Below are 13,774 nucleotides of genomic sequence, written 5' to 3'. Positions count from 1 at the left end.
AAAATGAAGATTAAGTGACATTACAGAGATCGGTGTTACTTTGGATTTGCATCATAGTTTTTAGTGAATGGTGTTTATTTTGTGTCACTTACACGTGGTCTCCTGTCCTAGCACGACCTGCAAGGGGTTCATGCTGTACCAGATCTTCAAATGGTAAGGACAGTGGGTTTAAAAATGCCCTTTAAGTCTCCCACCCCGCACATGCCTTTCCCACAGTTTAATTTAAATGCCCTCCCCCCGAAATCAGACCCTCCTCCGCCCCAGCCAAGCGTGGGCGCCCTCAACACGTGACCGGCGGTGCTCTATTTTGGTGCGGCCGCGGCGTGTCGGGTTTGAATTCATTGATCCGCAGCACACACCGGGAGTATCATAAAACTTTAAATCCACACCAGCAAGCGGCCAGCTGCCTTCAGTGTTCATACCCGAGTTATCTGCACAGGTAGGTCAGTGTTTTTTTATTGCGCAGAGAAAGTGAAAGTTACTTTACGGGGCAGCCGGAGCCCTTTCATGGAAACAGCGTGGTTTCTGCAAACTGCGTGGATCCAGCTGCAGACTTGTCGCATTGAATGGACTGTGCATGTATAAGAAGTAGAGAAATACACCAGAGAGAAGATTTGAGAACTTAATTAATGAAGTCCATTGGCCATTCAAACAGGTCACTGTGTAGTTGTTACATGAGGGTGCTGAATGTAATGGTTTTCCTTGTTGGGAGCGTTTTTACCTACATTATTAAAAGGGGCAAAATGAAGCTCATCCAGCTCATTTAAAAACCACTCAATTTATATGGTTATATTAGTAGAAGTGGACATATTCTATTTATATAGCCCAAACCGTTTGACATTTTCTTTGCACCCTATTGTCTAATAAGCACCATTACTTTGGGGAATCATACATATGGATGCATTATAGCAGCAAGCCATACATTCAATTAATCCACCTTTATTAAAAAAAAAAAGAAAAAGAAAATAGAGAGCGCTATACATGTAAATCAGTGCATTTTAAAGTAAGCATGATTAAGCCTACTTATTATATAAAATAGATTGAGTCGCATTTAAATGCACTTTTCAGCTGTAGTTTATACAAACCGGCACACGTTATTGTTATTGCTTTCTGTAAACTTATTTTATTTTTATCTTTCGATTTCACTCAATTGAAGATATGTTGGCATCCCTTAAATTTATTTAAAAGACGCAGTATATTTAATTGCATTAATTAATTAATTATACCTTCTGAATAAGAAATGAGTCCCTTCTGCTACAGACTAAAGTAATACATTAAGTACATTACACTTGACACTAGAATATTACATCACCGACACTATCTGGCTATTCCCGAAAACAATCCAGTAGTATAAACTCAGTGACCCTCATTTGGCAAGTGAAGGCAGTTCCTTAATCCAAAACGCACACGCAGCACTGACTCAACACAACTGTAGGCACATGTACAATAACAGAAGTACCTTCTCTGCTCGGTTAAACTGGCAATATGAGTTTGGTATCAGACTTTCAACAGTGAAACTAGAGCACTAGAACGAGATGCGATTACAGGGTGGTCAATTTGAAAAGCTTGCAAGATTAGCAAGGTCATTTCATTGTTAACTTCAACTGTGGCTGAACATGTTAATCTGATCAGAATGCTGGACCACAGTGGAATCCCACATACTTTGCACTTCCTCAAATTTTGGAATTGTTACTTAGTGATACAGGAGGCTTTTTAATCATTCTTAATGGAAAGCCTACAGCATAATCCCTGCTAGATAGCACTTCAGCTTATTATGCTCCTCGCGTTCTTGATTGTTTTCCTCCTTGCTCCCTTTCCCGTTGCCCTCGTCTGTGACCCTACATCTTGACAGCACTTAGCTTTCACCGTCCAGGATGTAGGAAGTCTCTTACTGTACTTGTGTAGATTGTAAATTGGAATTTGTAAAATATATTATTTTGAATTGCTATGTTTTAGCTAAGTTGAATTTGTAATGATTGATGCCTTGTACTTCTCTGTATTTTTGCACTTTGTTTGCACTTATGTTGTAAGTTGCCCTGGATAAGGGCGTCTGCCAAGAAATAAAAATAATAATAATAATAATAATGCACTGAAATGGTTGTTTGGTTTATTGGAAAAGACAATGTATTGGTTTACAGTGAAGGACTAGTTAACATATGATCAGATATAGGGGACAGTAATGTGAAGAGCAGCTTCAAAATTAAAAAATAAATCTGGCACTGAACTACATTACTGACACAACCTGCCCCCAGAATATTTATCCGCAGCCTGTGAGAGGGGTCAGATTTCATGTAGACGCCTGGAGCGGGGGGCTGGGACTGACTGTGTGTGGTCTTTGTTATCCCCATGCGCAGTGGGCGCCAGTAAGCATGGTGAATCAGGTTGTGCGCGTGGACAGCGGTGGCCAGCCGTGCCGCAGCGACTCCAGTGGGGTGAGCAGCAACGGGGGGGACAGCTCCAAGGAGAGCTCGCGCTGCTCCACTCCCATCCTCGACACCGACCGCACCGACCGCCTGCGTGACAAGATGAGGCGCCGCACCGAGTCCGGCGACAGCTGGTTCTCCCTGGAATTCTTCCCCCCCCGCACTGCCAGCGGAGCGGTTAACCTCATCTCCAGGTCAGAGTCCAGAGCACGACCTACTCCACTCCCACTGTGTCTGCTGTGTTTTAGTCAACAAACACACTTCTTAAACTGTACTTATTTAATACATTCTTCTATAGTTTTTATTACTATATAATGTCACAGGTCTTGGAAAGAAACTGTAGGCAAACTGACACATTTGCAGACAGACTAGGAAATGTCACATCTCACTGCATTACTTTTGTATGGACTCGGCCAGAAAAAAGTATAACAATACCAGTGACTTACCAGTAGCTGGGCTGTCCACCTGCATAGGTTTGACCGAATGGGGGCAGGTGGGCCGCTCTTCATCGATGTGACCTGGCACCCATCAGGGGACCCCGGCTCCGACAAAGAGACCTCATCCATGATGATTGCGAGCACAGCAGTCAACTATTGCGGTCTGGAGAGTGTCCTTCACCTCACCTGCTGCAACCAGACTAAGGACCAGATCACGGCACACTTGAACAAGGCCAAGCACCTGGGCCTGAAGAACATCATGGCTCTGAGAGGAGGTAGGGTTGGGCCACAGCTGCCTCTTGGGTGGGGGGGCATTTTATTCTAGGACCGGACCCTACTGCCCTACTGCATATGGATCTAAAGGTTTAGCATCCTGATCTATTTGAATGAAGTGTGTGTGATGAAATCATTATGGATCTGCTAGTAACCGAGTCCTGCCTTTGTGTAATTTCCTGGACAACCCTCTGAAGAAACCAATTTGAGTGTCTTTAAAGAACATTTGGAACCAAATAGTTAATTGCTAACCAAACATTCTGGGATTATATACATTTTCTTTAAAAGAACGTTTAACATTTTTCTTGATGCTCTTTTCTCAGATCCAGTGGGAGATGAATGGGAAGAAGAAGAAGGCGGTTTCAGTTACGCCACAGACCTGGTCAAACATGTTCGCTGTGAATTTGATGATTACTTTGACATTTGTGTTGCTGGTGAGCTCCTCCCATAATTCTCTCCAAGAATTACCATCATAGTCGTGATTCAATGTTAGGATGGTAGAAAGAACAAGCTTTCCTTCCCTGTAAATAATTGCGTTCTACCCATCCTGCCTGCTATTTTGAAAGGTTACCCCACTGGTCACCCTGAGGCTGATAGCTATGAGCAAGACCTGATACATCTGAAGGAGAAGGTGGACGCAGGGGCGGATTTCATCATTACGCAGCTGTTCTTCAGGCCAGAGACCTTCCTCAAGTTCGTCACGGACTGCAGGGCCATTGGGATCACCTGCCCCATTCTGCCTGGCATCTTCCCCATTCAGGTACCTGGCAGTGACGCAGGATGTCCAGTTCAATTAAATACTGTATGTGGCATAAAGTTACAACAAAGTTCCTCTTCTTTGACCTCTGTGTCTAGGGTTACCAGTCTCTGCGCCAGCTGGTGAAGCTCTCTAAGCTGGAGGTGCCTGATGAGATCATGAAGGTGATTGAGCCCATCAAGGACAATGACGCTGCCATCCGCAACTATGGCATCGACCAGGCAGTGGACATGTGCAAAGTGCTGCTAGACAGCGGTGTAGTACCTGGGCTGCACTTTTATACGCTCAACAGAGAGGTGGCCACCATGGAGGTCCTGAGACAACTAGGCATGTGGATTGAAGACCCCAGGTATGCATTTAAGGTTTTAAAATTTAAATGTAAGTTTTAATTTGTCCCTTTCTTACTGGTAACCTCTTCTCATATGACATGAGGAAGGAAGTCTGTGGTATGAAGTTAGGTTTGATAAGTTTCTACAAGTTCACAGTATTCCAGTCTCCCTAAATGCTCTTGGATGGTCTGCTGATTCACTTAAAGTGGACACCGTTATCTGAGGGCAGGGGGCCTCTGGTATCAATAGCACAACAAAAGCTATTGATAAAGATGAGGAATTGTATGGGGTGAGTTAATCACCTCTGAGGTGAGGAGATGATCTGTCTACCACTCTTGAATCAATAGCACAACAAAAGCTATTGATAAAGATGAGGAGTTGTATGGGGTGAGTTAATCACCTCTGAGGTAAAGGTGTGGGGAATTAGCCGTTACCCTGAATGTGGGAGAGAGGTGTGAGGATCCAATGTCACCTGGTATGCTAATAGGTAGCTGCCATTGGCTACTCTGGTGGGTGGGGTTATCATTCTGGAAGGTGGAGTTGGACATGGGTTCAACTCATAAAAGACAGACTTGTTCAAGTCTTTGTGTCAGTTTTGACTTTGCTGTACCTGGTGTATTTGTATGCTGCGGTCTATATTATTTCCTTAATCATTAAATGCAATTGATTACCATAATACCAGTTATACCTTACAAGTTTGATTCTTAAATAATTGGCAAGCCAGCGGTGCACAAAAAGGGCAGACAGCTGGAACTGGATTTCTCCTCAAACTACAACAAGACAAGAAGCCATTTCGGGAAAGTACCTTCTTTGACAAACCACACATTTTAGGAAGACTATCAGTGATAGACAAAAAGGGTGGACGGCTGGAACTGGAATTCTTTGAAGTTGAAGATACAACCAGATAGGAAGCTATTCCAGAAAAGCACCTTCTTTGCGGGACAATGAATCCTGGGAAGAATATAATGTAAGTAGACCTATTACATTTGTAAGTAGGGAAAGAATAGCAGGAAGTACCTGAACTAAGCATCAAAAGCACTAAGGTTTTTCCTGCAGCGCTAAGGGAGAAATCTGGGACAGAAAGCACTGTAATACAGATTTCAAGCTGTGTGTGTTTAGAGTGGTAACAAGAAAGGTCAGGTTTGTGATGCCTCTGGAAAGAGAGAAGACTAGGAGTGTTCAAGACTTAGGCATGAGAGTCATCTGTAAAGCTGCAATATGTAGGACCTGTTTATCGATAAGATCCCTGAAAAAGTCTAGCAGACTAAGCAAGAGGTGAATTTGTGTTGTGTGCGGTACGTTACCTGTTTATCAATAGAAGTTGTTAAGTGATCAGATTTATCAGGCTTGTAAAAAGTGCCAGCAGGGTATCCCACATTTATCCTGTGTCCACGAGATAAACCACTTCACAGGTAGGTTGTATAATCGCTGCAATATACTTGGAACCTGTGAGGATGGAGTGGGCCATCAATTATGCAGCAAAGCACTGCAAAAAAGGATCCTATGGATCAGTTGTAGGGAAATTACATCCCTTACAGAGCCAGCATGTAAAGAGAGGAATGAGAAGTGTAAAAACAAGGTTTGACATGCTAATGTCTTACTGGCCTTCCTGCAGGGACAAACTGAGGTAAAAGGCAGATGATGATGAGAGAGTGCAGAGAGCACAGGGAAGCAACAGAAATGTTGGAAAAAGAAGAATGGAGAAATGGAGTGAAACGGCAGCAGGAAGGGCCGAATGGCATGTTGTTGCAGAAAATACTAGTGAACTACGAGCTCAGTGTTTTAAAATGGGATCTGGAAGCTAGTATTTCTGGTAACAGGGGTCTAGGAAAGCAACTGGGGAAAATGCCAGTGTGTGTATGAGATGCTTTGGGCCAAAAGTGTATAGAATCCACAGGTTTTAGGGAAATGTGCTGTGTAGCGGCTCTGGGAATCCAGTGGATAGTGAAGAGGAAAGCGATGAGGATGTTTCAGGAAAGGTTGTTTGGGGAAAATAAAAATGTAAAAAGATAAAACCATCAGGAGGATGGTAGTGGTCTGGTAAATGCTGCTCTGTTTAGAGTAAGAGGGCATCTGACAATAAAGGTGTCTGGCCTCTATGACCAGGGTGAGTGATTTAAAAATAGACCTCTGGGAATCTAAACATATTTTTTGTGGTAGATGGAGATTTTGCAATCACCCAGTCCATCATAACTTTACAGCTTATGGTAAAAGTACTGCCATGAGGTCACTGCTTATTAGGGCTGGGAATCTTTAGGCACCTCACGATTCGATTCGATTATGATTCAGAGGGCTGCAATACGATTATAAAACTATTATCGATGCATCTATTTTTTCCATACAGGATTTTTTTTTCTCAATGTGTGACTACTTGGTACTTTTAAAGACTCACAAAATTTGTAATGATCTATAATTAATTTACTTCCAATATCTTTTATTAACAAAATTAATGGAAGCAATGTGGCAAGTCAACTGGAAGATTACATTTGCCAGCATATATCCCAGCATTGCAAAGAACCAACAGGAAAAGAAAAGTGTGCCTGTAGCAGCATACGTGTAGTAAATTAATACAGACTTCAGCATATTCTGAATCACTAACATACTGTATAAAATAATACTTCTAACAAACATCATCCTGTTATGAGCAATATAATCCTTCAGACAAAAAAACCCAAAACATTTTGCTGTACCAAAATCGCAAATGGCTTTCATACAAAAATACAGAATTCTGTACCAGCAGCTCTCATACAAAAATAATGCTTGTGGACTTCAGCATATTCTGAATAACAACATAAAAAACGTCCCTTATTCACAAATAAATAATAGTCACATTTTGCTGTATACCACAATCAAAAACAGCTTTCATACAAAATAGATCTTGGGCACTAAATGAACATCTGCAGAGAGCCCTGGTTCTCAACGACTGAATACAGACGCAAATCCTTGGCGATAAAAGTTGCGATAGTTTGTAATTCGTTTTGCCCTTTCCGAGTTGGGTTATCGCTTACTCGATGGTTCTCTGGTTGGCAGCAACTACAACCGGGCATTTTTCTTCATCCTCCGGGTGGAAACGTGTAAAATGGTTTCTCATGTTTGTCATGTTTACAAAATATTTGAGTTTAGTTTGACACAACTTGCATATAGTGTGGCTCTTGTCCAGATCCTTTTTCCCTTCAACTTCATAGAAGCCAAAGTGCTTCCATATGCTAGCTTTAAATGTAGACGGTGCCAGTCGGATTTCTCGCTCAGCCAACTTGTGTCTCTGTTATGTGCACGCCACAGACTGTCCGGGCGGTGCACTTCCGAGTTCCACCTTTTTCGTTCCGTCAACATTACGTTATCAATTAACATTTAGAAAATCGATTTTTGACATTTGTGTATTGATTCAGAATCATCCACGTCTGCATCGCGATGCATCTAAGAATAGTTAAATGCCACAGTTTGAAGTCCAGTCTCCCCAAATATTCTTGGGCATGTTCCTGATTCACAGGGGGTAAAAAACACACATGGCTGTGGGCAGGGGGTCTCTGGCATTAATAGCGTAACAAGGTTAATTAGTTTTCTCTTGTAAGAAATGGAACCTCCTGTGAAAGTGACTTGACCCAAGACAATGCAGGTTTCAGTAAAGCATATAGAGCACAGTATACAGTATATAAGTAGATATGCCTTGTACTTCTCTATTTTTGCACTTTGTTTGCACTTATGTTGTAAGTCGCCCTGGATAAGGGCCTCTGCCAAGAAATAATAATAATAATAATACAGGTATACTGGGTACAGCAAGGCAAAACTGATACAAAGACTTGATGGACAAGTCAGGTTTAAGGAGTTGAACCAACTCCACCTTCCAAAGTGACCACTTTTTCTTCCCTCTTTCAATATGAAGTTGCTTTTGAGATCTGATCTCCCTGTGATTCTCTGGGGCCCAGGAGGACATTGTTTAAATGTTTATTTTGTGTTCTAAGGCGTCCTCTTCCTTGGGCTGTCAGTGCTAATCCAAAACGCAAAGTGGAGGACGTCAGACCGATCTTCTGGGCTACCAGACCCAAGAGCTACATCTACAGAACCCAGGACTGGGATGAGTTCCCCAATGGAAGATGGTAGGTACAAACCATGTGCTGTCATTCTGAGATACAAAAAGAAAGCCATGATATTCAGTTATACACCACAATTGTATAATGGGATTGTTTTTCTATTTAAAAATAAATAAATAAAAATTAAAAATTAAATTATTATATATTGTGTTTGGCTTGCATGCCATCATCACCAGGAGTAGAATATTAAGGTAAGGATGTGTCCAAACTATCAGTAGTTGTATCCGTAGCAGCTCCTATATTTAGTCCACATCCTGCACTATACTTGGGGGTCAAGAGGCTTGCAAGGCCCAAAAGCCTGCAGGAGAGTGGGGGAAGTTCTTGCATGGCAGGTTTCAAGCACAGGGTGTTTTAGAAATAAGTTCCATACAATGAGGGGGAAAAAAGTATTTGGTCCCCTGCTGATTTTGTATGTTTTCCCACTGACAAAGAAATGATCAGTCTATAATTTTAATGGTAGGTGTATTTTAACAGTGAGAGACAGAATAACAACAAAACAATCCAGAAAAACGCATTTCAAAAAAGTTATACATTGATTTGCATGTTAATGAGGGAAATAAGTATTTGATCCCCTATCAATCAGCAAGATTTCTGGCTCCCAGGTGTCTTTCATACAGGTAACGAGCTTCCAGACTCTCTTAAAGGGAGTGCTCCTAATCTCAGCTCGTTACCTGTATAAAAGACACCTGTCCTCAGAATCAATTAATCAATCAGATTCCAAACTCTCCACCATGGCCAAGACCAAAGAGCTGTCCAAGGATTTCAGGGACAAGATTGTAGACCTACACAAGGCTGGAATGGGTTACAAGACCATCACCAAGCAGCTTGGTGAGAAGGTGACAGCAGTTGGTGCGATTATTCGCAAATGGAAGAAACACAAAATAACTGTCTCCCTCGGTCTGGGGCTCCATGCAAGATCTCACTTTGTGGAGTTTCAATGATCATGAGAATGGTGAGGAATCAGCCCAGAACTACACGGGAGGATCTTGTCAATGATCTCAAGGCAGCTGGGACCATAGTCACCAAGAAAACAATTGGTAACACACTACGCCGTGAAGGACTGAAATCCTGCAGCGCCCGCAAGGTCCCCCTGCTCAAGAAAGCACATGTACAGGCCCGTCTGAAGTTTGCCAATGAACATCTGAATGATTCAGAGGAGAACTGGGTGAAAGTGTTGTGGTCAGATGAGACCAAAATCGAGATCTTTGGCATCAACTCAACTCGCCGTGTTTGGAGGAGGAGGAATGACCCCAAGAACACCATCCCCACCGTCAAACATGGAGGTGGAAACATTATGCTTTGGGGGTGTTTTTCTGCTAAGGGGACAGGACAACTGCACGGCATCAAAGGGACGATGGACGGGGCCATGTACCATCAAATCTTGGGTGAGAACCTCCTTCCCTCAGTCAGGGCATTGAAAATGGGTCGTGGATGGGTATTCCAGCATGATAATGACCCAAAACACACTGCCAAGGCAACAAAGGAGTGGCTCAAGAAGAAGCACATGAAGGTCCTGGAGTGGCCTAGCCAGTCTCCAGACCTTAATCCCATAGAAAATCTGTGGAGGGAGCTGAAGGTTCGAGTTGCCAAACGTCAGCCTCGAAACCTTAATGACTTGGAGAGGATCTGCAAAGAGGAGTGGGACAAAATCCCTCCTGAGATGTGTGCAAACCTGGTGGCAACTACAAGAAACGTCTGACCTCTGTGATTGCCAACAAGGGTTTTGCCACCAAGTACTAAGTCGAAGGGGTCAAATACTTATTTCCCTCATTAACATGCAAATCAATTTATAACTTTTTTAAAATGCGTTTTTCTGGATTTTTTTGTTGTTATTCTGTCTCTCACTGTTAAAATACACCTACCATTAAAATTATAGACTGATCATTTCTTTGTCAGTGGGCAAACGTACAAAATCAGCAGGGGATCAAATACTTTTTTCCCTCACTGTAGATGATTGCCTCACTGGTAATGTCTGCTGGAACACGCAGAAACACTGGATGACCTCTTTTAATGGTTTTATTTTTTAATGATTTCAGGGGGAACTCCTCCTCACCGGCCTTTGGAGAGCTGAATGATTATTACCTCTTTTACCTCAAGAGCAAGTCCTCCAAAGAGGCTCTCTTGAAGATGTGGGGGGAGGAGCTCATGAGTGAGGAGAGCGTCTATGAGGTGTTCACCAGCTACATTACCGCGAAACCCAACCAGGCTGGGCACAAGGTAGGACAAGCACGGATCGCAGTCTCGGAAAGCAGGTGGTCAATGTTTTTGGGCCCTGAAACTGCACAAGAAACTTCCATTTAAATAATCCTGATCTGCTCTGTGGTGCAGGTGATGTGTCTGCCATGGCACGATGACCCCCTTGCTCCAGAGACCAACCTGCTCAAGGCGGAGCTGGAGAAGGTCAACCGACGTGGCATCCTGACCATCAACTCGCAGCCCAACATCAACGGCAAACCTTCCTCGGACCCCGTGGTGGGATGGGGTCCTCCGGGGGGATACGTCTTCCAGAAGGCAAGACTTACTTGTGATGGCTGTCTGTAAGCTTCTGTGTGCTGGTGGTGATGTTAGGAAGCCACTAGGGCTGCATCCTCATAATGATTGACAGCCTAGACTGGTTTCACTGTGTTCCCAGGATATAAGGTTGCCTAATTGTTAAGAATTAAACTACATTCATAATAATTATTTCACCAGTTTGTTCTTTACATGTTTTTACACTTGTTTAATTGCTAACTTATGTGTTTCATATTCAACAGGCATATCTGGAGTTCTTCACATCAAGTGAAAATGTGACGGCGCTTCTTAAAGTACTGAAAAAATATGAACCTCGTGTGAACTATCACATTGTGAATGTCAAGGTAGGACTTATTTTCTCATGTTTTTTGATCTTCAGTTTGCACATGGAAATGCACAGAGGGTATTTAATACTTTTGTTCAATCAGGACAATTTGTGCGATACCATGAAGTTTACTGACAATGTGTTAGTGTGTTTGAATAGATGTTTGGCTTTGGCCTGATGGGTAATTTGGTAACACCTTCATGCCGGTCTGGCTCAAGTTGTGGGCAGAGGGCAGTGCATGAGTGCCAGGATGCAGGTGGAGGCTGGGGTGGTGGTGGTGGTGAATTCAAATGCCCAAAATAGAAATGCGCTGGCCTTGCCATTCGTGTGAGTGTTCATCCTTGAGTGTTTATTCCTTATAACATAATTTATCTTTGCATTCCAGGGCGAGAACACCACGAACGCTCATGAAATGCAGCCCAATGCCGTGACCTGGGGGATTTTTCCTGGGCGAGAGATCGTACAGCCAACCGTGGTGGACCCAGTCAGCTTCATGTACTGGAAGGTAGGACTGCATAATTTAAATGCAAGAACAATCCCATAAAGCATCCCTTTGCTAGCCTTTAATAACTGGAAGGTTGGAAACCATTCCCTAGAAGGCCTCTTCTTCGATATTCAGATTTACAACTGTTGTGTGCAGAGGCAGCCTGGTAAGATGAGGTTGTGTTGTTTTAAGATGTAAACTCTTGACCTGATCCGATCTGTTGTTGACCCACAGGACGAGGCCTTTGCTCTGTGGATTGAACAGTGGGCTAAACTGTATGAGGACGAGTCTCCATCACGCATGATCATCAAGTACATCCATGACAATTATTATCTAGTCAACCTGGTGGACAATGACTTCCCTCTGGACAACTGTCTGTGGCAGGTCATTGATGACATGTTTGAGCTGCTGGACTCGCCCGCGGAGCACCCGGAGTAATCTAGGCCCTCACACCGGCTGGACTACCCCAACCCCCCCACCCCCAGCCTCCCTGACGCATTCGTTGAATGCAGCTTTAGAGAACTTAATTTCAAAAAGACTTGAAATTAGTTTTTTAAAGAAATCTGATTCTTTGGGTATACAATGTATACATGGAAACCAAAAAAAAAGCCTGGAGTGAGATGCTCATCCATATTGTTGGTTAAATGACATGAATCCACAGGTATGTGATGACTTTATAGTGGCAGTGTGGGCGAACACTCGAGAGGTTACCAGTGTACACAGAGGCTTACACTAAGCAGCGAGTGTGTGATGCTTGCTTCTGTGATCTGCTGTGGAAATTGCCTGGGTAAATACGGTCATGTCTTTATACCCGTTTTCACTGTAGTTCATTTAAGCTTTTAAAAATTAATGCAGTGTGGATGTGCTTCAAAAATACTGCAATTATGTATTTATATATTATGGCATAATAAGCTCCATTTCCAGTGGTATATTCCCACTTTTTATATTGTTTCAATTTGTCTGTTTACATATTTATTCCTTTACAAAAGTGGTATTTTATGTAAAGATAAAATGAATGTGCTTTTTTTTATATTCAGAAAGGTAGCAAGGAATATCTGAATGGGGTAGGGGTGTGTGTATCACTATACATTTTTTATTCAGGCATTTGAAACTGTTTATTTTTAAATAGTATAAAATGTATGATAAGAACCATTTGTTCAGTTTGAGCTTTGTGGGAAGGTTGCTGGTTGTGAACTGCAATTTATGTGCATGTCCAAAAGCATGAACTGAAGATTGGACTGTTCAAAGTATATTTCTGCATTTTGTTAAGACCAAAGATAAACCCCTGTCAATCCACATTATTCATACTAGACACCTCTGTTTCACTTATGGGTTTATCAGCTCAAACTACAACTAGGAAATAAGGTTTATACTGCTTTATATGTTTTTGGATTTGCATTATTCTTGATTGTTTCCCTTGGAGTATTTCAATGTAAAGTGTATTATATTGGAATAACTTTTTAGGAATAAATAAAATATATTTCAAAGTTTGAAAGATGTCTTAATCTAAATCAAGAAAGGACTAGTTCATTTTCCTTAGCAGGCATGGTGGATAAAGCTATGCATTGTACACCAAACTATTAACTAGATTTCATGAACTCTTTGGAATAGTAATGCTATACTGACATTTACAGAGTGCAACACATTACTCTTATCTTCTGGGCTTAATAACCAACTCGTATTGGTTAACCTGACACGTGAAAAGTGATAATGAAGCACAATTGATAATTCTAATCAGTTATATATTCCTGAGTTACAAGATAAAAAGACATTCAAGGTTAATTGTACAAATGTCAGCTTGAAATTATTTTTGTCCTGAATATCAACACTCTTCTCGTGACCTGTTGTATTTGCAGATGTTCATTTTTCAGACTTTTCTAGGGAAACTTGACCGATACAGGTATATAGTGTAACTACCCTGTTCCCATTGTGTAAGTGGGATTCTAAATGGATTTGCATGAACAACTGAGGAGGGTGTGCAGCTGTGGAGAGCTGTAATCTGAGAGGCCGGCGCTGCGATGTGGGCTGTGACGGGCTGAGTCACCCCACCACTGAACTCATTTCCCTCTCGGTGAGAAGGGTAGGCAGACTACATAACTGGCAATTCCATGCTATAATAAAAGTAAGTGAAAGGTCATGTTATA

At 42.3% G+C, this 13,774-nt stretch overlaps 1 protein-coding gene across 2 annotated transcripts; it reads left to right on the top strand.

Annotated features, from left to right (window-relative positions):
* The first annotated feature begins 280 nt into the window (after nucleotides 1-280).
* On the top strand, nucleotides 281-13,073 carry mthfr (methylenetetrahydrofolate reductase (NAD(P)H)). 2 transcript variants are annotated; one of them, XM_066691494.1, is made up of 12 exons: nucleotides 281-439; nucleotides 2,355-2,617; nucleotides 2,897-3,135; nucleotides 3,457-3,567; nucleotides 3,700-3,893; nucleotides 3,989-4,239; nucleotides 8,182-8,316; nucleotides 10,347-10,527; nucleotides 10,639-10,821; nucleotides 11,064-11,165; nucleotides 11,532-11,651; nucleotides 11,865-13,073. In XM_066691494.1, the coding sequence occupies exons 2-12, from the start codon at nucleotides 2,370-2,372 to the stop codon at nucleotides 12,066-12,068; spliced, it is 1,968 nt and encodes a 655-aa protein (XP_066547591.1). In that variant the 5' UTR covers nucleotides 281-439; nucleotides 2,355-2,369; the 3' UTR covers nucleotides 12,069-13,073. The 2 variants fall into 2 exon arrangements, with proteins under 2 accessions (XP_066547591.1, XP_066547592.1); XM_066691495.1 differs by having other exon boundaries at nucleotides 281-443.
* The last annotated feature ends 701 nt before the right edge of the window (nucleotides 13,074-13,774 follow it).

The sequence above is a fragment of the Amia ocellicauda genome, chromosome 18, assembly GCF_036373705.1.
Source record: "Amia ocellicauda isolate fAmiCal2 chromosome 18, fAmiCal2.hap1, whole genome shotgun sequence".
In the NCBI taxonomy this organism is placed as follows: Eukaryota; Metazoa; Chordata; class Actinopteri; order Amiiformes; family Amiidae; genus Amia; species Amia ocellicauda.
The sequence above is the reverse complement of the archived record's forward strand: the minus strand, read 5'-3'. Positions and strand labels throughout refer to the sequence as shown.

What these genes read in the sequence shown, in the direction of transcription:
- mthfr (XM_066691494.1), top strand. Translation starts at nt 2,370, where the DNA reads ATGGTGAATCAGGTTGTGCGCGTGGACAGCGGTGGCCAGCCGTGCCGC. An exon ending in CATCATGGCTCTGAGAGGAG is followed by an intron (nt 3,136 to 3,456) that starts GTAGGGTTGGGC and finishes CTCTTTTCTCAG; the next exon opens with ATCCAGTGGGAGATGAATGG. An exon ending in ATGTGGATTGAAGACCCCAG is followed by an intron (nt 4,240 to 8,181) that starts GTATGCATTTAA and finishes TTGTGTTCTAAG; the next exon opens with GCGTCCTCTTCCTTGGGCTG.